The sequence below is a fragment of the Prionailurus bengalensis genome, chromosome D1, assembly GCF_016509475.1.
Source record: "Prionailurus bengalensis isolate Pbe53 chromosome D1, Fcat_Pben_1.1_paternal_pri, whole genome shotgun sequence".
Lineage (NCBI taxonomy): Eukaryota > Metazoa > Chordata > Mammalia > Carnivora > Felidae > Prionailurus > Prionailurus bengalensis.
Genome location: NC_057346.1, coordinates 76,036,465 through 76,060,693, shown reverse-complemented (window position 1 = coordinate 76,060,693; position 24,229 = coordinate 76,036,465). Strand labels below are relative to the sequence as shown.

Sequence of the window (24,229 nt, the reverse complement as noted above, 5' to 3'; positions counted from 1 at the left end):
CGGATCCTCATAGATGTTTCCACAAGCTGACGCGTTGCTCTTTGTCTCTGAGCCACAGGTAGCTGCCTCCTGCCCCCAGATGACTCATTCCCACTGATCGCAAGTAAGGCCTGCTTGCAGACTGATGGTTAATTTGTGCGTCAACCTGCCTAGGCTGGGATACCAGATATTGGGGCAAACATTAGACTAGACATTGCTGGAAGCCAGTAGACTTCGAGTAAAGCAGATTACCTTCCAAAATGGCAGTGTGCCTCATCTAAGCAGTTGAAAAAAGAAGAGAAAAAAGGCTGCCATTCCCCAAGGAGCAGGGAATTTCTGCCTCCAGGTTGCCTTTGGACGTGAACTGACACATCCACTTTTCTTCTGGAGGCCACTAATACACAGATCCGCTCTGATGCAGCCAGTAGAAATGTGAACACTGCACTCGAGTAAGAAATGGCAGGAGATCACCTCAGCGCATATTCTAAGCAGGATAGAAAACAAGGAAGGCAAATAAATGCAACTAGTCTGAGAAGGCGAAAGGGAACTACCATTCTGTGTGTCAAACGCTTTACAAACGCTGTTTCCCACCACACACCTAAGTAGGCTACCATCTAACAGGTGGGAAGAGGCTCAGAAAAGGAAGCAACCTCCCTGAGGTCACACAGCTGGCAAGCGAATATGAAGTCAGGTCCTCTGAGGGCAGAGTCCGAAGTTTCTGCCATTATACCATGCCTCCAGAGCAGCCGAATGAGAGGGTCATGAGTTCCCATGAAAACTACAGTTTCTTATCTTGATCGGAGTAAAGGCACATACAGCCTATTTTTCTTCCTTCCTCCCTCCCACCCTCCCTCCCTCTCCCCCTCTCCTTCTCTCTTTCTCTCTTTCTTGAGTCTTTCAACATGGACTGACTCTGTCTCGGGGCCAAAATACTCCTAACCTCATCCAAATGTTTCTTTTCATATTCACCTCAACTCGAACTTAGTATTCTCCAACCTCACCATCATAAATCTAGTGAGCCATTCTGTAGCTGCTGACCCTTGAGAACTAATGGAGAAGGGTATTTTCAGTGATCTATATGCTTAAGATAAAAATAAATCTGGACTGGGTTTTCTAGACGAGAGCTACACCAAAACTTAAATAGCCACACTAGGGGGCCTTGGGGTCTATCAGTGACACCTCAGTTCTCTCCATTTGAGGTACATTAGGAGCCTGCAGACATCAGGAGCACTTCAGCAAGGAAGGGGGCTGTGAGGGATACACGATTGAGTATCTGACTATGGCAAAGCAGCAAAGGCGCCATAGTCACACTGAAATTCCAGCCCACGAAGGGAAAAAACACTAAAATATTAGACCATCTTTATCATCTCTTCTATTGGTTGAAAACATTATCCTCTTGGGTCTTCGTTTTCCTTAATGAGAAAATGGAAATACCATATAAGGCCCGAGTTTGGGGGCTGTGTAACATACTCAGCCCTCAGAAGGGGTGCGACGTTAGCCCCTGTTCCCTGTCATCTCATGAGAGCTACAGGGTTGGAATGTGTTTTTCCTGTATGTGTAAGTACCTCTTGGTTCATGTGAGCTCATGGGTCCCAGGTTTGCCCTGAGAAGGACCTGCAATGACCAAAAGTGAGTCCCCAGAATAAAGAGTACCAAATGATCCAGCCCGGAGAATAAATTCGGTCAGTCATACCCCAGAGCACAGCCCGGGAAGGAGGAGATACTTGTTAAGTATTTGTCACCTTGACGGGGCACCTGGGTAGCTCAGTCTATTAAGTGTCTGACTCTTGACCTCAGTTTGGGTCACGATCTCGTGGTTCATGTGATGGAGCCCCGTGTCGGACTCTGCACTGACAGCGTGGACCCTGCGTGGGATTCTCTTCCTCTCTCTCCCTGACCCTCCCCTGCCTGTGCACCTGCACTCTCCCTCTAAATAAGTACATAAACTTAAAAGAAGTTTAAAAAACGTTTGTCAACTTGAGAGAACTTGAATACAGTCTCCCTGTAGCGCTGATGAATGGACCCAAGATGGAAGCTCCCCTGGCTAAACACCTGGGGCCAACCTGAGTGATGCCCAAAGGCTGCCATGTGTTTTGTGGGCGCCGCCTACCGACAAAGAGCCCCGTGAGGGGCGGGGAGTCTGTTCCAACAGGACAGCGGACAGTCCAGATGATGGGAAGGGGTATTCATGCTTCCCACGTGAGTATCAGTTATGGCCTCACCTCAAACCCCACGCCTCACGAGATGTCTCACTGGGGTCTGAGGACGTGTAAGGGTGGAAGAGAAGGAAACACAGTGAGCACCTTCACCCCTCACCAGGCACTGAACTAGGTAATGTACAGACATCACATCCCACTGAGCCTGGGCAACGCCATCACGATTAAGAGGATGATCCGGGGGCGCCTGGGGGGCTCGGCTGCTTAAGTGTCCAACTTCGGCTCAGGTCATCTCATCTCATAGCTGAGTTCAAGCCCCGCGTCGGGCTCTGTGCTGACAGCGCGGAGCCTGGCGCCTGCCACGGAGTCTGTCTCCCTCCCTCTCCGCCCCTCCCCCGGCTCATGCTCTCTCTCTCTCTCTCAAAATTATATAAACATTAAAAATTTTTTTTTAAAAAAAGGTATGCTCTGTCTGGAAGGATCCACAATGCCCAGGCACCGTACCAGCACTCTGCATGTGTGATCTCATCCAATCCACAGCAACTCTAGGCATGGTTTTTCTCATTTGCAGATGAGAAAAGCTGGTTTCCCATAAAGACAAAGTATAAAAGATCGCCCCCCACCCCCCTCCCAGGGCCCACTCTATTCTCAGACCCAACTTGGAGCCCACACATTTTGCTTCTCAATGCTAACATTGATCACCACCTGCCCTGTGTTAGAATTAAATGCTGACCAACAGGGCACTCTTCGCCACTGGGCCCAGAGCTCTTTCAGGGCAAGGATTGGAAGTTGTGGGACTGGAGTTTCCCTCAAGCCCCCAGAGGGACATTCTGTAGGCTGCCACGTACTCTGCTTAAACATTCAGCCAGCCCTGGTCTGGAGATTCCTTGGAGGCTGACGCAACCTGTGGGCCCTGGGGGGGTGCCCACGCGCAAGAGGGAAATCTGGAAAAGGATGGAGGGTGCTGAGGACAACTGCCAACTATTTCCCAGCCACTTACGGCACAGGCCAAAACCCGGGAGCCGTCCTGGAGCCTTCATGCCCTTCGTCCATCTGGTCCCCACGTCAGGCTGTGTTCAATGTGACATCTCTCTGACCCTTGTGCGCGTCTGTTCCCATAGCCTTGGCCTTCCCAGAGCCTGATCACTGCTGTCTGGCTCTCACAGCTTCTGTGCCCATCCCCCTCCAGTCTTCAGTCTCCAACCCACCATAAAAACATGCCCATGCCCGTATGTCTTCGTGCCCTTGCTCTTGACCTTGGTGTGGCTGCTTGTTTATCCTTCAAGGCCCAGCTCATAGGCCCTGAAGGTGTTGCAGTTGCTGGATGCTATGGCAGTGAGCATCCTCTGGGTGCTGTGCCCGTGTGCCCCCTCAGGGAAGCCACACGAGAATGCCGTGGGAAGGGATGGAGAAACTTGCTCAAGGACACACATCTAAGGGTGGGGGAGCCAGCTCCGGAATCCCGGAGGGACTCCAGAGCCCACACTCTGCCTGCTCCCCCTAGCTTGCAGTCCACTCTGTGTTCCCCATCAGTGGTGCCCACAGAACTCACTGCATCTCCACTGGTCTCCCGGGCACACCATCCATATTGACTTATGCACTTGCCTGTGGCATAAGCTTCTCTCCGTGACAGCAGGATGTAGAGGACTGGTCTTGTTCATTTCTCTTGACCTCAGTGCCTTTATCATAGTCTCTAACTCAATAAACATGTCTCAATGGAATTCTACTGGGGCGCCAATGGGGCTCAGTTGGTTAAGCATCCGACTCTTGATTTTGGCTCAGGTCGTGATCTTGTGGCTTGTGAGTTCGAGCCCTGCATCGGGCTCTTTCCTGTCAGCACGGAGCCCGCTTTGAATCCTCTGTCCCCCTCTCTCTCTGCCCCTCCCCGGCTCACACATTCCCCCCCGCCCAAAAAAAATAAAACATTTGAAAAAAAAAATATATGGAATTTTACTGCCTTTTACCTGGAGCCTCCCCAGAAGGCAGGCCAAAGAGGCTTTCCAGATTCCAAATCCATGAGAGCCCATGCTTTGGGAAGCTCTGGAACCCGTACTGGTAAGGGTGGAGAGCAGGCAGTCAGGCCCCTTTAAGGACCATTCAAGGCAGCCTGAGGTATGGCTTTCTCTTCTCAAAGCACCCACTTTTGTTCCCTTTCCCTCCCCTTTCCTGCAGGATGCTGGGGGAAAGAGGGAGGTAGGAAGGGATTCAAATCCCAAAGCAAGCTAGGAAATTCTCAAGAAGTCAGGGCCTGGTTTCCTGAGAAGACAAGACACCCCCTTTTTTTCTCTCTTCCCCATAAATTACTAGGCCAACATTTGCTATTAGTTATGAGCGGCAGTCTAGCCTGCCCATGCCGAAAGCGGACCACACGTCATTTCATGGAGCTGTTCCCAGTAAATCTTTCTTTAATCCTGGTCTCTGCCCACTCAATCTATCGTCACCCACGGTGGCTGGAGTCAGCTCGGGAATGCTGGGGAATTTCTCTACTTTCAGCCCGTTGTCAGCTCGATTGTTCTTTCTTCTCTGATAAAACTGCCTACCCAGCTGCCGATAAGGGCTGATAGATTTCCCACACTCAGTAAATCAAGGGGGTCGACTGCGGGTTGAAGAACTGTGCAACCCATACCTCTGCGGGCATCAGGGACCATGGACACTGGTAGCCAGAGCCATCGATCAGCCAAACCACCCACGTCCCATGACACCACAACCACGCGGGGAAAGTGGTCCCTGGTTCTGCAACGCTTGGGGAAATGAATCGTGCCCCCCGCACGACACCCTGTGCTTGCTTGCTCTAAAGAGAGCTTTTTAGGAAAACAGGGGTCACTGTACTTGCCTGGGATACTTAACACTGAGGAAAATATTAGACAGGAAAAAGCATTTATGGTTTCTGTGAATTCATACACCATTAAGACCTGTCAGTGAGGAAACACTGAGGGAAGCAGAGAGGAACGGACAGGCTGTGCACTGGGGCCTGGCCCAGCCCCATCACTGGCCTGTGGAGCTACTCCGGGCCTGTGGCTTCATGCTGGAGCTCCACTGTACTTTTTATTTTTTTCAGTTTTTACTTCATTTTTTTAAATGTCGTTTTTGAGAGACAGAAAGTGAGTGAGGGAGGGGCAGAGAGCAAGGGGGACAGAGGGTCCGAAGCAGGCTCTGCACTGTCAGCATAGAGCCCGACGTGGGGCTGGAACTCACCAACTGTGAGATCACGACGTGAGCCCAAGTCGGATGCTCAGCTGACTCAGCCACCCAGACGCCTGTACATTATACTTTTTACGTGTGTGTGCGTGTATTGTGTGTGCGTGCACACGTGCACGTGAAGAGGGTGCAGTGCATTAGGGACAAGTGACTTACCCAAGGCCTTACACATCAGTCTGCCTACAGGGCTGAGTCTTTACCTTTCCATGACAACGAAACCTTTCTAACTCCACCGGGACCTGCCCAGTGGCTGACTGGCGACTTGGCCTTCCCAAGCTTCCTAAGAGCCCAAACAAAGCAAGGTCATTGCAGAGGGACCAACCTGGAGAAACAAGAACCCATCCTTCCCAAATGCCAGGGGTGTCTGCTGTGCCCTGCCATGACCCAGGGCCTTTCAGGACAGTCTCACCTAAAATCATTTATGTTGGCTTCCTCTCTTACCAATCTGCCAGGAACAACAAGGTCACTACGGGTCTGGCCTGGAAAGACCATGAGAAACATTCACCAGATAAGAAAGAGCCTTTCATGCCATTGGTGCCCTCTTTTCGACTCTCGGTGTTGTCTGCCGTGATCTATGCTGACTTGGTGAGAAATATCTCGCACATCCGACCATGATGGTCAATGCAGGAAGGGAGAGAACAGCGGCACCCCATCTCCGCTACCCCCAGGGCACACGGCCCTAATGTTCTGGGCTGTCTCCCTTTTCCTGTACTGTCTGTGTCCAGCTTACTGTGATAGGGGTGATCAAAGGTCTGGAATAATCCGACAGGAGACAGGGCCAAGCAGAGGGCAGACAACGCAGCTGGGCCTGAATTAAACTCAAGGGGCTTCTAACTTAGCTACACATTCATTCAGGGCCGTGTGACTGGTCTTGCTTCTCTCACGGTCAGTAGCAGCATTCATTCAACAAATATTTATTGGCTATTTACTATGCAACAGGAACTGTGCCAACCAATGAAGACATGGGAACGTCCAAGACAGATGTGACTTTCACCTTTAAGAGGCTGCAACAGGTGTGGGCTTTGTACCTTCTTCAGAATTAACACACTGAAATAGTCTAAAAATTATTTTGTGGGGGTCCCTTGTTTGATTTTATACACACACATATTTATTTTTTTTAAACGTTTGCTTATTTTTGAGAGAGAGTACGAGAAGGGCAGAGAGAGAGAGAGGGAGGGAGGATCCGAAGAGGGCTCTGTGCTCACAGCAGAGAGGCCAATGCAGGGCTCAAACTCACGAACTGTGAGATCATAACTTGAGCCCAAGTCGGACGCTCAACTGACTGAGCCACCCAGGCACCCCCATACGCATTTTTATAATAATTCTGATGTAGTGCTACTATTATGGGCAAGTCAAATACCACGGGTGCCCAGAGTCCCCACCTCCACTCGGAAAGAATCACGGAAGGCTTCCGCTTGGAGGTGACCTGGCAGCAATGATGGAAAAAGCAATCTAGGCACAGGGGGTGCACATGCAAATGATACACAGAAGCATCAAACACCCTGTGTTATAGATTAAATGCTTGTCTCCGTCACCCCCACCAATTCGTATGTTTGTATGTTGTTCACATGTTGAATTAGCTGTGGGAGGTAACTGGGTTCAATGAGGTCATGAAGAGGGTGGGGCCCCCATGATGGGATTAGTGCCCTCCTAAGAAAAGGGAGACACATCAAAACACTCCTCTCTGCCATGTGAGGACACAGCAAGCCAGGAAGGGGGCACTCACCAGAACCTGACCATGCTGGCACTCTGATGTTGGATTTCAGCCTCCAGAACTGTAGAAGTAAGTGTCTGCTATTTAAGGCCCCCAGTCCAAGGTATTTTGCTAGAGCCGCCTGAGCTAAGACACGCCTCGACATATTTACGGAGCTATAGGAAATTCAGGGGGCATGGGTTGCCCTACTTCCGAAGATCAGAGTCCCCCAGCAGGAACCAGCACACGTGTACTATCTGTTGATGGAGAAATCCCTGACACCTAACGGGGAAGACTGCAGCTATCACAGAGCCAGCCCGGAAGACCAGCTTGCTCCCAACCCTGCTTTCCCTCCCACACCACACTCCTGGTCAGGCCACACGTGAAAGACAAACCAGCTACTAGACTTACCACTTCCTGAGCCCTGAGTCCCAAAGCAACAGAAGGCAGAATTAAAAGCAATCAAAACCACAGCATCACATCCCATACTGGCCACTAGATGGAGCTATGCATCGCACCAAAAAGACAAAGCAGCTGAAGTTGATTTTCTCCCAGGTCTGTAGATAGCATCACTGGGTTTTATAGCTGATGGTGGCAAGTTATAGAAGCTCAAGGTCCTGGGAGGGTACGCATGGAGAACAGGTCATGCACAGATATTCATTAAATACCCACTTGTAGTCTCTGAGTTTAGAAAAATACTGAGCACTGCCCGCCTTCCAGGAGCTCCACCTTTGGTGGAGGATGTTTATTTTTTAGAATCAGTCAGATGGGCCTGAGGGAAAGGAACGCCATGGAGAAACAGCCATGTCGTGAGGCACCAAGCTTTACACATACAGGACACATAGCCTTTGGTAATGAACAGCAGGTAACCCAGAGCAGTGGGGACCGTGGGGCATGTGAGGTGGGCTGTGGCCGGGGCTAAGGAAGGGAGGGCGGCTGACGAAAAGACCATAAAGAGCTTCCCACATTCAGTTGAGATCTGTTCCTACAAGAAATGGGAAGTCATCAAAGGTTCTTGCAAAAGGAACATGATACAACTGAGTGCCTCCTCTGAAAGGAAAAAAAAAAAATCATCTTTCCAAACATATGGACGCTAAGCCGGTCCCTTTAATTTTATTCTATACCATATGGCACTTTGAATTTTTAGAAGATCAGTAAATGGATTGAGTTCACAGATCAAAACTTAGTAAGAAACATCTTCGTCTGTTATTTTAATTTCTCTTCCATGAAGTACAGCCAAAGCCCAATTTACCAATCTAATAAAAGGAAGTGGTGAGGTCAGGTGACAACTATAAAGTTCTTTGTCACGCCTGGTACATACTAAGTGCGATAGAAGAGTTTAATAAATACACACTCATAAAGACAAAAGGCATTTGCTATTAGGTTCTTAGCAAAACTCAATGGAAACGGAGTAATTTCAGCCCCACCTTAGGGAGAATTGAATGATACACACAGGTGCATGTGCATACATATCCAGTGGAGACAATGAACTAGAGACAGCAAAAAACAGCTGCTAGACCAAGCTGGGGGGTACAGTGTGTCATTTTAAACCCCAAGGTCATGGGTTTTCAGAAACCAAGCTTAGTTCCACATCAGGCATTCTAAATAAACTTGGTGTAAACTTTTACAAAAACTTTAAGAGCCTCCACACGGATTTATATATTACTCACACATCAAGGCCGCTCCCACTAAGCCAAACAAACATCTGGATGAACACTTTAATCATCTCACTGTTTTCAAGTGTCTGGATGTTTGAGGTTGATAAGACATCTAGATCCTGTCTGAAACCCTGTGTCTTCATCAGATATTTGCCATTAACCAGATACAACCTCAAAGAGAACTATCTAATTGTAGAGGGGTAAAGACCATATTAATTGTAGTGCTGCAAGGCTTAGGGGCGTTAAATGTTGTACTAACGTCACAGAGCTTGCAAGGGGGCTGAGCAGGGTTCCAGCTCAGGCTCACGACTCAGTCTGTTTTCTTTCCACTACATCCACTGCTTCAGCAAGGACTTATTTAGCAGATTCCAAAGCACGGAAGAACAGCTCAGTCCTTCAACACCTACACATAGTCATGTGTATAAGGGGAAAAAGAAAAGAGTACAAAGAACCTTAAACCTGCCTTGAACTCAGCATATGAAGGCAAACAGGTAATTTGGCCTCAAAACAGAAAACTCAACACGCGTTTCCATAGAGCGGAGTCTTAACTCGTGTTCCAGAGCATTAGATGCCATCTGGGCTTCCCTCTCCTCATTTTGAAGGTAAAGTTCTGCATTAAAAGAAATGGGGAAGGAAACCAGACCAGAGTTCTCCAGTGTCAATAATTGGGTGGTTTGCTTACATTTCCGCACTTTTATCTGCACTTGCCCTGAGCATATCTCACTTGCTAAAAATGTAAGCTTTCCCGAAGCAGGAACTGAAATGTAAACATTTGTGCTACCTAGCAGCGATAAAGGTTATGGTTGAAGAGCTAACAATCTAGGACCATCTCACTGGGACAGCACTCAGGTTCAGTGGAGAGTGTTCCAATGATGCCACCTTGTGGAAACTGTAAACACTACCTCAAAATCAGACACTGACCGTCTACTGAGGATTAAAAGACTAGCTTGACAATAAAATTAACTATTAGAGGACACACGCACAAAAAAATCTCAGAATCACTAAAAAATATTTTCGTAGCATATTCCAGTGGGAATTGGTAATGATAATCTTGAGGCCACACTGGACACCAAAAGTCTTCTAAATAATAATAAAAAGGTTAAATTACAGGCAATTTTAGTAATAGGTATATGTGATTGTTTTTCGTGCTTTTGGAAAACTAGCAACATATGATTATGCTCTCGGTTAACCAGATTTTACTAGTCCATTAGTGTTCCCAGCCATTCTGGAAAGCAGAAATTTGTCCCACTGTAAGGGTCTGGTGGCTCCTGTCTTCCAAGATTTTGCTCACCAAGATGGTTCTAAAAGGGATGGGCAGAAAGCCAAAGCATGTCTATAGCTGAGGTTTTCGTGAAATGAAAGAACATTTCTACTAAGACAAGTAAAACTGAGCAAAAGTAAATTAATTTTGAAATAAACTCCAGTAGTTGTGCTATTTTAGTGTAGTGATAAAATGTCGGACAAGATGGTTTAATAACAGGCTCAGGTTCTGAAGCCACGAACCCTGGGTCTGTCTCCTCATCACTTTGAGACCTTAGGCAAGTTCTTTAACCTTCCTACTCATTCATAAAAATGGGGATTATGATATCACCTACTTGCCGTGACACAGAACAAGATAACGTATATGAAGCACAGTGCTCGGCACGTAGTGGGAACATTAGCTATTATTAAAATTATTTAAATACTGACTCACCCATGGGGGTCTTGATCACTCTGTTCATGGAAATGAGCAGGATGATTATTATGACTGGTTTTTTTTGTTTGTTTGTTTTAATGAGAAAGCGAGCAAGAGACAGAGAGAGAGAGACAGGGTGAGAACAGGGGAGGGGCAGAGAGAAAGAGAGGGAGACACAGAATTCGAAGCAGGCTCCAGGCTCCGAGCTGTCAGCACAGAGCCCGAGGCAGGACTCGAACCCACGGGGTGCAAGATCATGACCTGAGCCAAAGTCGGATGCATAACCGACTGAGCCATCCAGGTGCCCCACGCCTGATTTCTATTAGCTGCAATTCTGACTGCTAATTTCGGGAGAGGAGGAAAAGATCTTGGAGAGTTTGTGCACAAGTTCTCAAATGAAGAAGTCTCAGGCAAGTGAAATAAACAGGGGCTCCTTCAGTTTTCACAGAGATCTGGGAGTGAAGTTAATATCAGGAAGCCTTGCCTCGTGCCATACGTGGCCACAGGGCAACTTAGACATCATCCCACCGCTCACTTTAAGTTCCCATGTGAACAAATGGAGAAACAGGGTGCCTGGGTTTTTTCCTTCATCTCTCAATCCACACATTCATGAAGTCAGCCATATTTATGATATAAGTTTCTGTATGTACCGCGTATGGGGGATAAGGCGGCGAATAGGCCAGACGATGTCCCTCCTTCATGGTGCTTTATTGTGGCAAGCAGGAGGGGGCAGGGGGACAAGAAAATATAAACATGTCGTCAGGATAATTTCCAATAGGGACAAGCTTTCGGGGGAGCATAAGACGGCGATGGAGATGATCAGGGCACGGGGCAGGCCACATGACTACTTCAAGCTGAGTAGTCGAGGAGGGTTCCTCCAAAGAGCTGCTGGCCGAGGATCACAGGAACCGAATCCAGGTGGAGAGCCCACAGCCCATGAGGCAGGAAGAAGCTTGATGAGAATGAGGAAGAGAAGGAAGCCAGGAAGCAGAGGAAGCAAGACGGATGGAGAAGGAGGACCTCTAAGAAGGCGACGGCCGAACTAAGGAGTGTGGATTCCATCTTAGGCGCGAGTCTTGGTTTAAAGGACCAACACGATCAGTCTGTTGCCAAGTGTCACTCCGGCCGCTGGTGGAACCTTGCTAGACCTCCCCTAGCAAGTTACTGGCTAAGTCTGGACTGGGGGCTCAGGTCTGGTGACTGTCAGCCCAGAAAGTTCCCCCTCACACCACACCACCTTTGACAGGGACAGCAGAGTGCAGTAGACAGTCTGATCTCAGAGAACTTACACAAAGCCCCACCAGAGAGAAACCAGCTGCCAAGCCTTCTCCCGCTCTGTGGAGAGAGAGAAGCCCCAGGGACTCACCCGCTTGTGATGTCATCAGTCCGGATGTTCTTGCTCAGAACGTCCCCGTCACTCATGTAGCCGGGGGCGTCCATGCTGATGCCTTCCAGGTCCATCTCGTCTCCTGCCTTGTCTGAGACATCCACGTGGCAGACGCTGCTTCCCCTGGAGGCCAGCTGCCTCCTCAGAGGGGCAGAGTACACGTAGCGGCCCGACTCAGTGTTGATGAACCGGCTGGCGTTGGCTCGAGGCGGGTACCCATTGCCCATAGAGGGGGCATCTCCCGCTTGGAGCCGGGGGCTGGACTGGCCGAGTCTCCAGGACAGAGGAGTGGGTCTGCCTGTCAGGCTGAGGATACTGCGCCCACTTATCTCCGTGGTGACGTTGGTGTCAAATGTGGTTTCCAATGTGCTGAAAACATAAAAGCGGCCTTGGCTTAGAACCTCATTAACTCAGGATCCTTTGTAGCTTTTTTTTTTTTTTTTTTTTAGAATTACGTAATTTTTTTTTTAGAACTATGAAATACTTCCCATACATGAAATAGGATCAAGCAATAGCCACCAATGCACTACCCACTGTATTTCCTGTTAAAAATGAGAAGACGAAGCTGTACGTGAATAGAACACTCTGAGAAGCCCAGCAGAGACCTTCCCCCTAAAACATGGTACCAGATCCCCACTTACCCCTGACTTCAATGAAATGATCTTAACTACTGGACTCTTCTTTCCGACCCAAGAAAGGAAAAATGCCAAAATGACAGGGAGGGGGCATAACACATCCTCTGACCCACACATTCCAGGATGCCGTGTGACAGCTCCCCTTTTCCACTCCCGAGCTCCCAGTGTCACCTGTCACGTGCTCAGCTCCCTCTACACCAAGCAGGTGGGGAGAGCCCTGATTTTCTAACTCTAAGCTCTATTTCCCCCACACTTTTGCTTCTCCCACGTCTCATCCAAAAGGACAACTAAATTTCAGGGGCAAGAGGCTGGGAGAGTGGTAATTACCCAGGTTTAAGGTCCATAATAAATTCAGTTACAAGGATCTGAATCTGCCAGGGGACTGAGTGCATCCCTGGCCATTAGAAAGACTCTTCCATCACTCTTTCCAGCCCTGCAGATTTTGTGGCACAAGCAGACTGGTTAATGTACCTCTGCAGAGCACACTGGGGTCTCCCAACTGAGCTGAGAGAGCCTTCCCTGAAGAAAAGCCATCAAAGGTCTCCCCGCTGTCATCGTGACTGTCCTAGCCCAAACCAAGAAAGCCACCAAACTGCCACAACCCCCAGCAAGTCAGTTTCGGTGATTAAGGTGGAAAGAGGGATGTTTCGTACTTGATCACGGCGTCACGGGGTCTAGCAGCTGGCTCCATGCCATCAAATATGTAAAGGTTTAGCAAGGGGGCACTGCACTACGACCCGTCAAGTTTACCGTCCTCGGGAAGAACCAGTTTGGTGCCTCAACTATTTCTGTTTCCCTTTCGTCCTAGAAGCGGCCTTACTACCCTCATACTGGGGACCCCTAAGGTTCAGGCTCCTGTCTCATTTAAGATAGAACCCACAGCGCTCAGCCCCGTTCTGCCAAAGCTGCCGGGAGTTGGGGAAGCCCTGCTGTCCCTGTGCTATGTTCATTTATCAAAGAAACTGAAATTGGAGAAGCAAGGGAGACTCCCTGGGAGTTACCGGGGTAACTAGCACTTTGCCTTCATCATCAAGGCCAAAGGCAAACCGTCAACTTTGGTTCTGCCAAAATCCACGAAGGGGGTCAGAGGGTTGCAACCTCTTCGACTTCACGCTCAACAATGAAAACAACCTGATGCATGTTTCCAGTGTAATCCTAGATCTCATCCAACGCAATCACAGTTTAAACACGATCATAAGTTTTTATAAATATTTCCTTACGTGTTTTATCGCGGGCATGACTAACAACGTTACAGAGCATTGTGTATCAGAAGACTGGGTAGGAATTCAAGTTATTCACTTTATCACGCAGGTCAAATATAGTTCACCTGCTCATTTTAACAGCACAATATAGGCTTGGAAAATGCAAGTCAAGTGAAATTTAAATGGAACTGGTCCACAGTATCCACTGACAAATGGATTTAGCGACCTTCTGCTTTGGGGAGGAACCAGTCTATACTGATTTTTGCCCCTGACATTTCTCTTCTGCACATTGTATGGCCTGCTCTGCGAATTCCAGCACATTTGGGGATCAAAATTATTCATTCCATTATTAACCAAGTCGCATTGCTGGTGGCATGAACAAACACAGGAGAAGCTGCATGAAAATCAAGTCGCCCGCGATGCAGTGAAGACATTCATTCACCTGTGTGTGACCTGAGTTCCCCGTAAACTAGACATGGTCTCCTCCAAGTTCTGCCGCAGGTCAGCGATGTTCTTCACTGTTCGCAGCCGTCGAGCTTCAGGGTCTTCCCCTGGAAAGATGAGGGGTAAGACTTTTAATCTTCTGATAGATCGTGAGCTCCATGGAACACGCCATGTTCGATGCTCAGGGCCTGGCTCACTGTGGGCGCTTAAGGATTTGAGAACAAGTGGATGGATGGACACCCAAAGGAAGTCGCTAAATCCAAGGAGAGAAGTCTTTCTTTTCCCTCCAGGTCCCTTCTGAAACAGGTAAAGTCTACCTTGCGGGAGAAGCAAAGCACCTGGCCTGAAGGGCAAACACATTTACAAACTGTCTCCAATAAAGACAAACACAAGTTAGGTCTAAGCACCTCCCACCAATCATTTTCTGCCCGTGCAGAAGTGGGTGAAGCATTTTATTTTCTCACCCATTGGTGGTAACACTCTGCTTTCTACCAGCCCTATTTGGTAAACACAACTTGCAGCGCCTAAAAGGTCTTCACTTATTAATCACAAATATTTCTACAGAGAGGTTTGCCTCTTTCTGTTGGATTTTTATGTCACCTCAAATTCCGGTCCTTCTAACTCACTGGCTGTGTGACCGTGGGGAAGGTGCTGACCTTCTCTATCGCTCAGATTCCACAGTCCTCAAAAGAGGACAGTAACAGTACCGACGTAGGACAGCTGTAAACGGGATAGGGCCTGGAGATTCCTGAGCACAGCATCCACCTCAGGCACTAAGTCATGCCAGCTGGTGCTGCAGAGCAGGAAGCCATCAAGAGGACCGAGGGTTTCTCTTCGGGGGATGAAACTTCCATTCTCTGGGCAAGATTTTCCACAGAACACCCAGCCAGTCAGAGGTCAAGCTGGCATAAGGGTACCAGCAGAAACGGGCCCTACACAAGCTAGGAAGCCACATGCCCTCCAGAGAAGCCTTGCTCTGGGTTCTCTGGCTCTTCTGCTTCGTGTGGGCTTACATGGGGCAGAGGAGATGGGGAATAATGACAAGAATGATGGAAGGAAGCAAACACCTGTCCCTCAGAGTAATTCCAGGGAAGGCTGAGAAGCCTGCCGAAGAACCACAATCGAGGCTCCTTAAAAGCCTATGACTATCTCAAGCTTTGAGCAACATTTTTAAGGACATCTCCGCATAGAACTGGTACACATGGGCGGGCAGCAGCGAGTGGAACTGACATCAGGAACTACTACATAGAACTCCCAGCAGCTGTCATTAATAAGGGAACAGGCAGCTAACAGGGCACCTGGGTGGCTCAGTCAGCTGGGCGTCAGACTTCAGCTCAGGTCATGATCTCGCAGTTCACGGGTTCGAGCCCTGCATTGGGCTCTGTGCTGACAGTTCAGAGCCTGGAGCCTACTTCAGATTCTGTGTCTCCCTCTCTCTCTGTCCCTCCCTCGTTCACACTATGTCTCTGTCTCCTAACAATAAATGAACATTAAAAATAATTTAAATAAGGGAACAGGCAGCTAAGAAATGTTATGGAACTGACTTTCTTTCTGAGGCAGAAAGCTTCTATAGTTGTTCTTGACACGGTAGTGCCTGGAGACCGGGAGATGGACTGAATGACACATGTGTGATTTTATGGAGGAAATTTGCTCTAGCAAACTCTCCGGTCCTTGAAAATACCAAGTGTTTCCAATTTTCTCCTCCTTTTGAACCAAGAGAAAGTTGGAAGGCATTTTTCTCTTATCTGAACAGTGGTCCAGGCTTGCATTTCCCACCCAATTCTTTAAACATACATATATATGTGTGTTTTCAAACAAAAGCAGTGATGAAAGTTTACTTCCCTTCCTGCATGGCACTGGAAGAATGTAACTACATCTATCTCCTGGCCTATCCAGTATCTTTTGCTGTCACTCTGGCCATATGCTGTCTATCATAAGAAGGCCAAAAAGGTACTGATCCTTGGGACAGCTCTAGGCCCTGCAGTAAACATTGATCAAAGCTAAACCTAGGGGCACCTGGATGGCTCAGTCGGTTAAGCATCCAACTCTTTATGTCAGCTCAGGTCATGATCTCACAGTCTGTGCGATCGAGCCCCTCATCAGGATTCGCTCTCTCTCTCTGTCCCTCTCCCATGCACATATGTGCACTCTCTCTCTCAAAAATAAACAAACTTAAAATAAATTAATAATAAAGAAAGCTAAATCTAGGCACAAACTTCCCAATTAGTTAACTTAATCCCCTATAAAAGCATCATAATTGTACCTATTTTCCCATGCCTCTCCTAATTGGCATGTTCACCTGTAAACTCTCCTTTAGAAATTCAAAAGACCTTTGAGATGGGAAGGTATCTCACCCTTACTCTTAGTAACTCTCACACAAATCCGCAGTTGCCCGAGAGATAGTTATTGTCCAAAAATGTTTGGTCAGCGTAGGGCTGAAAGAAAAAGCACACACTGCCTGCATTTCGACAAAGGTTTGAACTCTGGCGATGCTATCTATTAGCCGCTTGACTTCGAGTGAGTCATTTGACCCTTTCTGAATGTCATCTGTCAAATGGGGATAAAAACCTCCCCTGAAAGGGGCAGTAGGGGGATCGCATGAGATGCTTATGATACGCCTGGCACAAAATGAGGGCTTGCTGAATTCGAGCTTCCTGTTTCCCTTGTTGGGCCATGCGGCTTTGTGCTGGGAAACGCCTGCAACCCCCCAGCCCCAGCCCAGAGCACGACACATACCAGATTCCAAGAGCAGCGCAGAAGCGCAAACCAGGACCCACCCACCTTGCTCAGGTGATCACATTCTCAATTGCCGTTTCTGTCTCCTCAGATGCTGCACGGTGTGAGCAAAGAGGTGCACCAGCTCACAGCCTGAGCAGAATGAACACACAACTATGCTCCGGTGGAAATGGAGGCCCCTTCTGCTCGCGTACAGAGGTCTTAAGGTATTCCCTGTCCCTCTGCAGCTCTTCTGTATTCACAAGGTCAGCCCTCCCTTGGGCGACCGGCCACGATGGACAGAACACCACACTGTGACCCAACAGGGCTGACCTTGGAGGACGTCAGGGTGTTACAAGAGGAACGTGGAGGGAGCCCGGGATTTTCCCTTGGAGGGAGGAGGCTCAAGGGAGAAGCTGTTGTACGACAAAGAATGGAAATCAGCTGTGGGCTGTAAGAGGCTGGCTTATATCCGGTGACTAGAAACGAAAGAATAAAGAATTTCTGTTGCCAGTGAAGGCCAACAAAAAAATGGAAGGGCTGCCTTACGAAGGAATAATTTCCTGTCACAAACATTCAAGCAGAGACTGAAAGACAATTTGTCAGTGAAGGACAGAGGGGTTCGTGGACTGGATAATCAACAGGTGTGTGTGCTCCCTTCTGACTCTATGATCCAAGTTACAAGGTCTCAACTGTAATGTCATACAAATGACAAAGCACCATGGGAAAACCCACCTAGTTCGCCACCTGAAGAGGGGCAGAGCTAAGCAATCGGTCAGTGTCATAAATGTCCATTTCTAAATATACCCGCTACTCATTGTCACTTCAAGGGATCAGCTGTGGATAGGTTAATTCGACCTTATACTACTATCCGTTGTGTCCATAAAATGATTCACAGCATAGTCACACGTGTGATGTCTACTGCTTGAACGTAAAGACAAGTCACTCTAAGAAATTCCGCTTAGCAATTAAAAAAAAAAAAAAAAGGAAGGAGGGAAGGAAGGAAGAAAAAGGGGAGGGAAGTGTGATGTGGAATGTTCTCTGGCCGCTGCTTCTGCTTTTCAAATGTGACTTTTGCAGAGCCTCAGAGTCTGACATGAATCCACACGACTCCACAGGACACACATCTGATATATGCCGGGCTCTCGGAGCACTAGCCTGCCTCTTTTGATGTGTGCCCATAAGAACACAGTCTGGAATGTGTGTGGAGACCTGAGTAGTCACTGAACGCCACACCCTTCTCGTAGCGGGCCCTTTTGCTGGGCTAGCCATGTCCTCATATGCAAGGAGGTACAAAGCTTGGAGGGAAGGAAGCACAAGATCAATCCCAAATGTGGGGTCCTGAACCACTGCAAGATGGATTACTTCTAAATGGCTTGAAAACTCTGCCTCATCACTGTGCCCGGCCAGCAGAACCAGAAGGAAATAGTTAAATAGCTCAGATCCTCTGAAATTAATACTCAGAGCTAATGGTGAGATGGGTATGATCCCCTCACGTGGGCTGCAGACCAACTCCACAGCTGTGATGTGGCTATTAAAACGGTGTGGTCGTGGATATTTAGCCTAATAAACGGACTTGAAACATGGATTCGATTTTTAAGCCAACCCTGGAAGTGGTAAGATATGCAAAGAATAACACAACCACTGCTAAATGTGTGGTTGACCACTCACTTCCCTGATTAGAAGTTGCTGGAACATAGGACACAGAAGTGGGGAACGGGGCAGACAGACAGAGGTGGTGATAAACCCCGAATGCAGCGCAGTAGGAATCCTGACTCATACGCTAACTTTTCTCCTTTGAGGATGTGACAGGTTTATAACCTTAATAAATCAATACCCGTGGAATTAACTACATGGCAGCCGTGGATTTTATGTTTTCATGTAACATAATAGCCCTTTAATTATCATCGTCTAGGTTAAACTTAAATAAAATTTAGATATGTTTATTTTTGGTAAAAGAAGCATGCTGTGTTCTCCTTTCTGATTAATGCAGGATGACAAGAATGCATTTTCAATCAGTGCTTCCATACAGGAAAGGAAAAAAAAAAAAAAGGCAAGATATGATAGTTCCAGATCTTGTTCGAAAGTGACTTTATCTGAAGAGTGAACAAGGAGATTCAAAGTTAAGTGTCAGAGCAGCCCAGGTCCGCTACTGAAATGCAACATGTATTAAAACAGGATTTGCCAGTAAGCAAGAGATTTACTTATAATTCTGGGGACAAGGGAGTAGACTGTGCGAGAGAGGGCAGGGAAGAAAGAGAAGACGGAGGAAAACAAAAAATAACACTAGTAACTTTGTTTAGGTTATCCGTCAGTGCAACAGTAAGGCGACTCCAATCAGGCCGGGTGGTTATATGGGAGGTCTCATCGGCAGCAGACACAGACTTTCTGGGGCTCCATACTCACCAGTGAGCTCCTCCAGAGCAGGCTGTCCACTCTTAGTGTAGTGGGTGGGTTCCATGCTCACGCCCGCGGAGCTGGATTCAGCAGTAACATTCCCTTCGGTGTCTGTCTGGGACCTTCACACACAAACCAAAGCAGACACACTTGTCACGAGCAGTAGCTACCACATCTGGACCACTGTGGTCTGACCACAGCACACGCCATCACCCCCTTCAACGAGACGCTTTAGAACAGAGCAGACCAGCAGACTGACTCTAAATAATTCATCAGCACATGTGGAGCAATGTCCTAGAAACGGAGAGAGCCAGCGAACTGTAAAAGATGAAATATTCGTTGCCCAAACGGAGGGTCTGCAATCCCTCACTGGGGAATGCTTCTCCGAATCCCTATCAGGGAGCTAGGTCTGGCCAGAAAAAGGCTGGAGAGTACTGAGTAGTTTGGATCACTTAACCTCCGCCAAAGAGCAACTTCTAAGTACTCAGCAATACCAGAAAGTCAAGCATAAAGATGACTCCACTGACAGCCCCGTGGCCCTCCCCAAATCCTCCTGTCATGGCTCTCTCTGGAAAGGTGACTACAAAACCGGTCAGGAGTGGGTGCCAAGCAGGTGTGTTGGCCCTCTACGTCTCGGATTCAGAGCTCAGATCTTCGGAGATGAAAGGTCTCATCGATCATTATTTCAACACTTTGAAATCTGTACTTCCCCAAACCTTCTCTGTGCCTTTATTTGTCCAGTAAATCAAGGCCACTGCTTCATGCAATGCGTTCTTGCCACAACTACCTCGGCTGACCTAGGCGTGGCGTGCAAATGTGTAATTACACTCAGATGCGTAACCCTGGGTGTAGCATTATTAATTCATTAGCATCCTGAACTCATTCACCCAGACTTCACTCTCCACGAAAAAAGTGTTTGCCAGGAACGTGGACTGTCTTAAACGTGGGGGATGTACCGAGAAACCTCAAGTCACCCATCCTTCCCCACCTTCGCCCTCCTAATGAAGCCGTCAATTCCAAATTCCTGCAGTCCCCACCCCTTGAGGATTTTTGGATTCGTGTTGCTCCTTTTGACCCACTGGCCGGAGTCCAGGCTTTCATCATCTCTGACCTATAAGCACTTTGTAAACACTGCTTCCAGCCTGGAGGTTGCAAATGGCAGCCAGGTGTCGGAACCAGCCCGTAGATTCTTATTGGTCTGTGTAGTATTTTGAAGCTTTTGGAATTCATTTCAACATTTTAAAATTGGGAGATTTCACAAGAAATATCTGGATTTCTGCCTTGTCCGTTTCTCCACTTGCAGTGAAAACAAGAAAGTCTACATGGACTTTCTTGCAGGGCGCCACCTGCTGGTGCCAAGTGATGGCTGCTCCCTCTAGACAGTCTAACACTCCCTTTGCCGCAGTCCCATTACCCCCGGCCACTCATTTCTATTACCTTTTGGGTCGGAATCAGGCATCTGAGTCTGTGGCCTCTATTCTAGACTGTCTGTAGGTCCAGTATACTCCCCACACCATCCTCCACTGATTTTTGCGACACCGATACGATCACATCACCCTCTGATCAAAGGCCTCCGATGGTTTCCGTGGCCCATAGAGTAAGGTCTGACGTCCTAACTGTGGTAGACAACGCCCCACATGGGTATTCATTTCCAGCCCTGTCTTGTGCCACCCTGCCCTGTACACACAGCCCTGCCGTGTCTTCTCTTCCACCTGTGTCTTCATTCCTTAGAGCACACCATGCCCTTAAGGGTTTTGCCTTTGTAGTTAGTGTGACCTGTGCCTAAAGGCTCTTTTCCTCTTCATTCCTCTCTTGCTCCTAATCAGCCTTTAACACACAGTTCCCGTGTCATCTTGGCCGGGAAACCTTCCCTGACTCTGCTGGCTAAGCGCTCCACCTGTGCGTTTCTACAGCATTCTTATTCTCCTGATGCCGATGTATTACAATGCGAGCTAATTAATAAATCTTGCCTCAACTAGAGAGCTCTCTGAAAGCAAAGACTGGCTCTTTTGACATGGACGTGTAAGAACTCAAGCTGTTCAAGTTCACATGTAGAGCGGGCCCTTAAGCAGGGTGTACTGAATGTATAAACGAGAAATGTTTAAGTCTAGAAAGATGCTGGGTCCTAGAAGGAGCATTAGACTTGGAGTCTGAACATTTCGCTGGCTGCAGGTAGCCACGCACATGTGAGAAGTCACTTCACACCTCTGACCCTCAGGTCCCCCATGTGTACAGCAGGGCTAGCCACAGTGACCTCTCCTGGCTGCCACAAAAATCATGTGACAGGACTCAAGAAGCATTCAGTCAAGTGTAAAGTGATCCATGTCCGTGTCACTTCTCAATATTATTCATTCAGTGTGATTCAAAAAGATGACTTATCGTTCTTTTATGCCTTGGTAACATCGCCAATGTTGACAGGTTCTGGGGAGGGGAAGACGGCAAGTTCTCTACAGTAAGTAACCCATGAACTCGAGAGAATTTTAGAGCACAAGGGAAGTCTAACCCATTTAAAAAAATCTTCTCATCTCATCTCCTTGCTCTATAGATGAAGACAATGAGGTTCAGAGGCTGCACTGACTCAGAGAGCCAAGACTGTTTGGCGCTTAAGAACTTGGCCCCTCTAGTTAGACAGACTTGGGTTTAGACACTAGCTCTTCTAGCTATTAGCTCTGGACTTGGTGTGAGTTATTTAATCGCTCAGAGCCTCAGTTTGCTCACCTACAGAATGGGGATCTCAAAAGTAGCGAGCTTGTGAAGTCTCGGGGATGATTCTATGGGCGAAGGCATGAAAAGCCTTAGCAGGGTCTCTGCACATTATGTAGCATGTGCTCCATAGCTGTCCCCACAGGGAAGGGTCCCAGACCACCCAGGGATTTGTAAGCAAATAAAAGATAGAGCCCAGGCATCCTGACTCCCATCCCGGCTCACCTGAGAAGGAAAAGCACATCAGAGCGGCCAGAGGGACATCACACAGGGTGAACATGGACATTCAATTACAGCTTGACAGATATGCATGACATTTTCTCATTTCTCGTATTTGTCAGACATTTGCTCTTTCGTTAAGAGTTTTCCTCTCACAGAGAAGCGTGAAATTTTAAAAGAGGTTAAATGTTTTACAATCTTTCAAATGATTCCAGAAAAAAAGAAAAAGGGAGTGAAATGGATGGTGTCCAAACACCATCATATATTTTAATTTCGAAAATGCAAATCAAGACTCCGGGAGCAGTAGCTTGAATATGTATTACCTCAAGACTATTAATGTTACTGGAATGATAAAAATTTCATGGGGAGCAATTCAGCTGCCTCCATGGTTCAGAGAACAACTGTATTAAAAGCCCTGCATGGAGACGAATGCTGAGTCATTATCTAAAAGCCCTGGCACTCTTCTCCAATGGTTAGCTGAGCTAATGACTGGATGTAATAAAAAGATGACCTTCTCCCAATTAAAAAGTCCGGGTGTGACCCCTGCTGAGGGGGAGGGTAAGCAGAAGAGAAAGAAGGAGGGATGGGACAAAGAGAAGCCTGGCCTTGCCTCACTGGCTGGACCTGCCTGGCTTTACTCTGAATCACTCAGGCCAGTCTTCCCACTCACTGTTGGCAGGCATGGTAACAAAGCCTACGAGAACACAACTCAGGCAGGGAGAGAGGGGATATCCATTTCTTCAGGGGAACCATACAAACACAGGAAGCTGAAAGTATGGGCATGAGTCTGCATGCGAACAGGTGTGAAAATATATGTGTGCATATGCACACTAGCATTTTATATACGTATGTGAACTTGTGTCCATACTTGGACGTGGCTGTCAATGTACGTCCATGCCTACGGGCGTCCGGGTGTGTGTGTGTGTGTGTGCAGTGTATATGTATACATACTTAGGGCAGAAGCTATAAAGTAAGTGCCTAGATAATGGCATTCACTCATCAGGCCCCTTTTGCTATGCAGAGGTATTAGTAACATTCTGCTGTGCAGAATGGCCAAATGTACTCCACGTCTCAAGTACAGGATTAAGCTGGGCACTGTGAGCAAAGCTCTGGGAGTCCCTTAAAGCACAGCTGCCATCTGTTGGAGAGGACTTGTCCACGTGGCCAAGGACCACCCAGAGCCCGTGTCCTCCATCCTGCAAAGGTGTGTGGTGCAGGCTGGGCAATGAGAGGCTCTCACAGGCCACAAGCACACAGAGCAAGCGGCACCTGGCTCCACGTGGTCTCCCGCAGTCCTATGGATGTGCCATTAGAGAGAGAGGGTGTGGGGGACAGATAATGGACAGAATGGAGTCAGACAAGCAAGCATCCAGGCTTGTCTCCTCAATATAACCTGATTCTTTTGTTCTTCTAGAACTGATCTCTCCCTGGGGCTCCTGGGTGGCTTAGTCAGTGAAGCATCCAACTCTTGATTTAAACTCAGGTCACGATCCCACGGTTCGTGAGTTCAAGCCTTGCATCAGGCTGCCCAATGCACTGTCAGTGCAAAGCCTGCTTGGGATTCTCTCTCTCTCTCTCTCTCTCTCTCTCTCTCTCTCTGCCCCTCCCTCCCCCAAAATAAAAAAACAAACTGATCCCTTCCTATCACTACCTTGCCCTTTCATGCTGCTCTCTTGAAGAAAGATTCTAGCAAGGACTGAAAAAATACCTAACACGTGCCATGTGTAAGCAGCTGTGAGGATCTGGAAGCTCAAGGCGAACGCCTCTGTGAGAAGAGGTCTCACCCATTCAGCAAGGTGACATCTGTGTTTCTCATTTTTTAAGGTACGTTCAGAAAACGTTAGGACCGATGTCGGGGCCGGTCACACTGAGTGATACCAAACCACACTTACCGCGTCTGCTCCTGCTGTGGCTGCTTCTGAAACGCCCCTGGGTCCCCACGTGCCTGGCCCACTCCTCCTCATCCTAGGGTCAGCTCGAATTTTGCTTCCCCTCTTTAGCTTCCTCTCCCCCTCCCCCAAGCCGTGTTGTACTAGTTGCTCCCTCAAGCACACGTGTAAGGCTCTACTGGGAGCTTATCGAGGCGTACGTTAGCTGTCAGCTTTCATGTTCCTGGAGGGCAGGCCAGGTTCCTGCCCTCAAAGACCTGGGACCTACCAGAAAGGCTC

The 24,229-nt window shown here is 48.1% G+C and overlaps 1 protein-coding gene across 24 annotated transcripts in view; it reads right to left on the bottom strand.

The window, feature by feature from the left end:
* Positions 1–24,229, bottom strand: part of NAV2 (neuron navigator 2) — a 739,922-nt gene that overhangs the window by 145,709 nt on the left and 569,984 nt on the right. For all 24 annotated transcript variants that reach the window (XR_006297427.1, XM_043580801.1, XM_043580796.1 and 21 more), the window contains 3 exons: positions 19,149–19,261; positions 14,026–14,134; positions 11,726–12,115 (listed from right to left, as the gene is read on the bottom strand). Coding sequence is in view for 23 of the 24 variants with exons in the window: in XM_043580801.1 (XP_043436736.1) it covers positions 11,726–12,115; positions 14,026–14,134; positions 19,149–19,261 (612 nt within the window). In the remaining variant the exon portion in view is untranslated. The remainder of the gene's footprint in view (positions 1–11,725; positions 12,116–14,025; positions 14,135–19,148; positions 19,262–24,229) is intronic.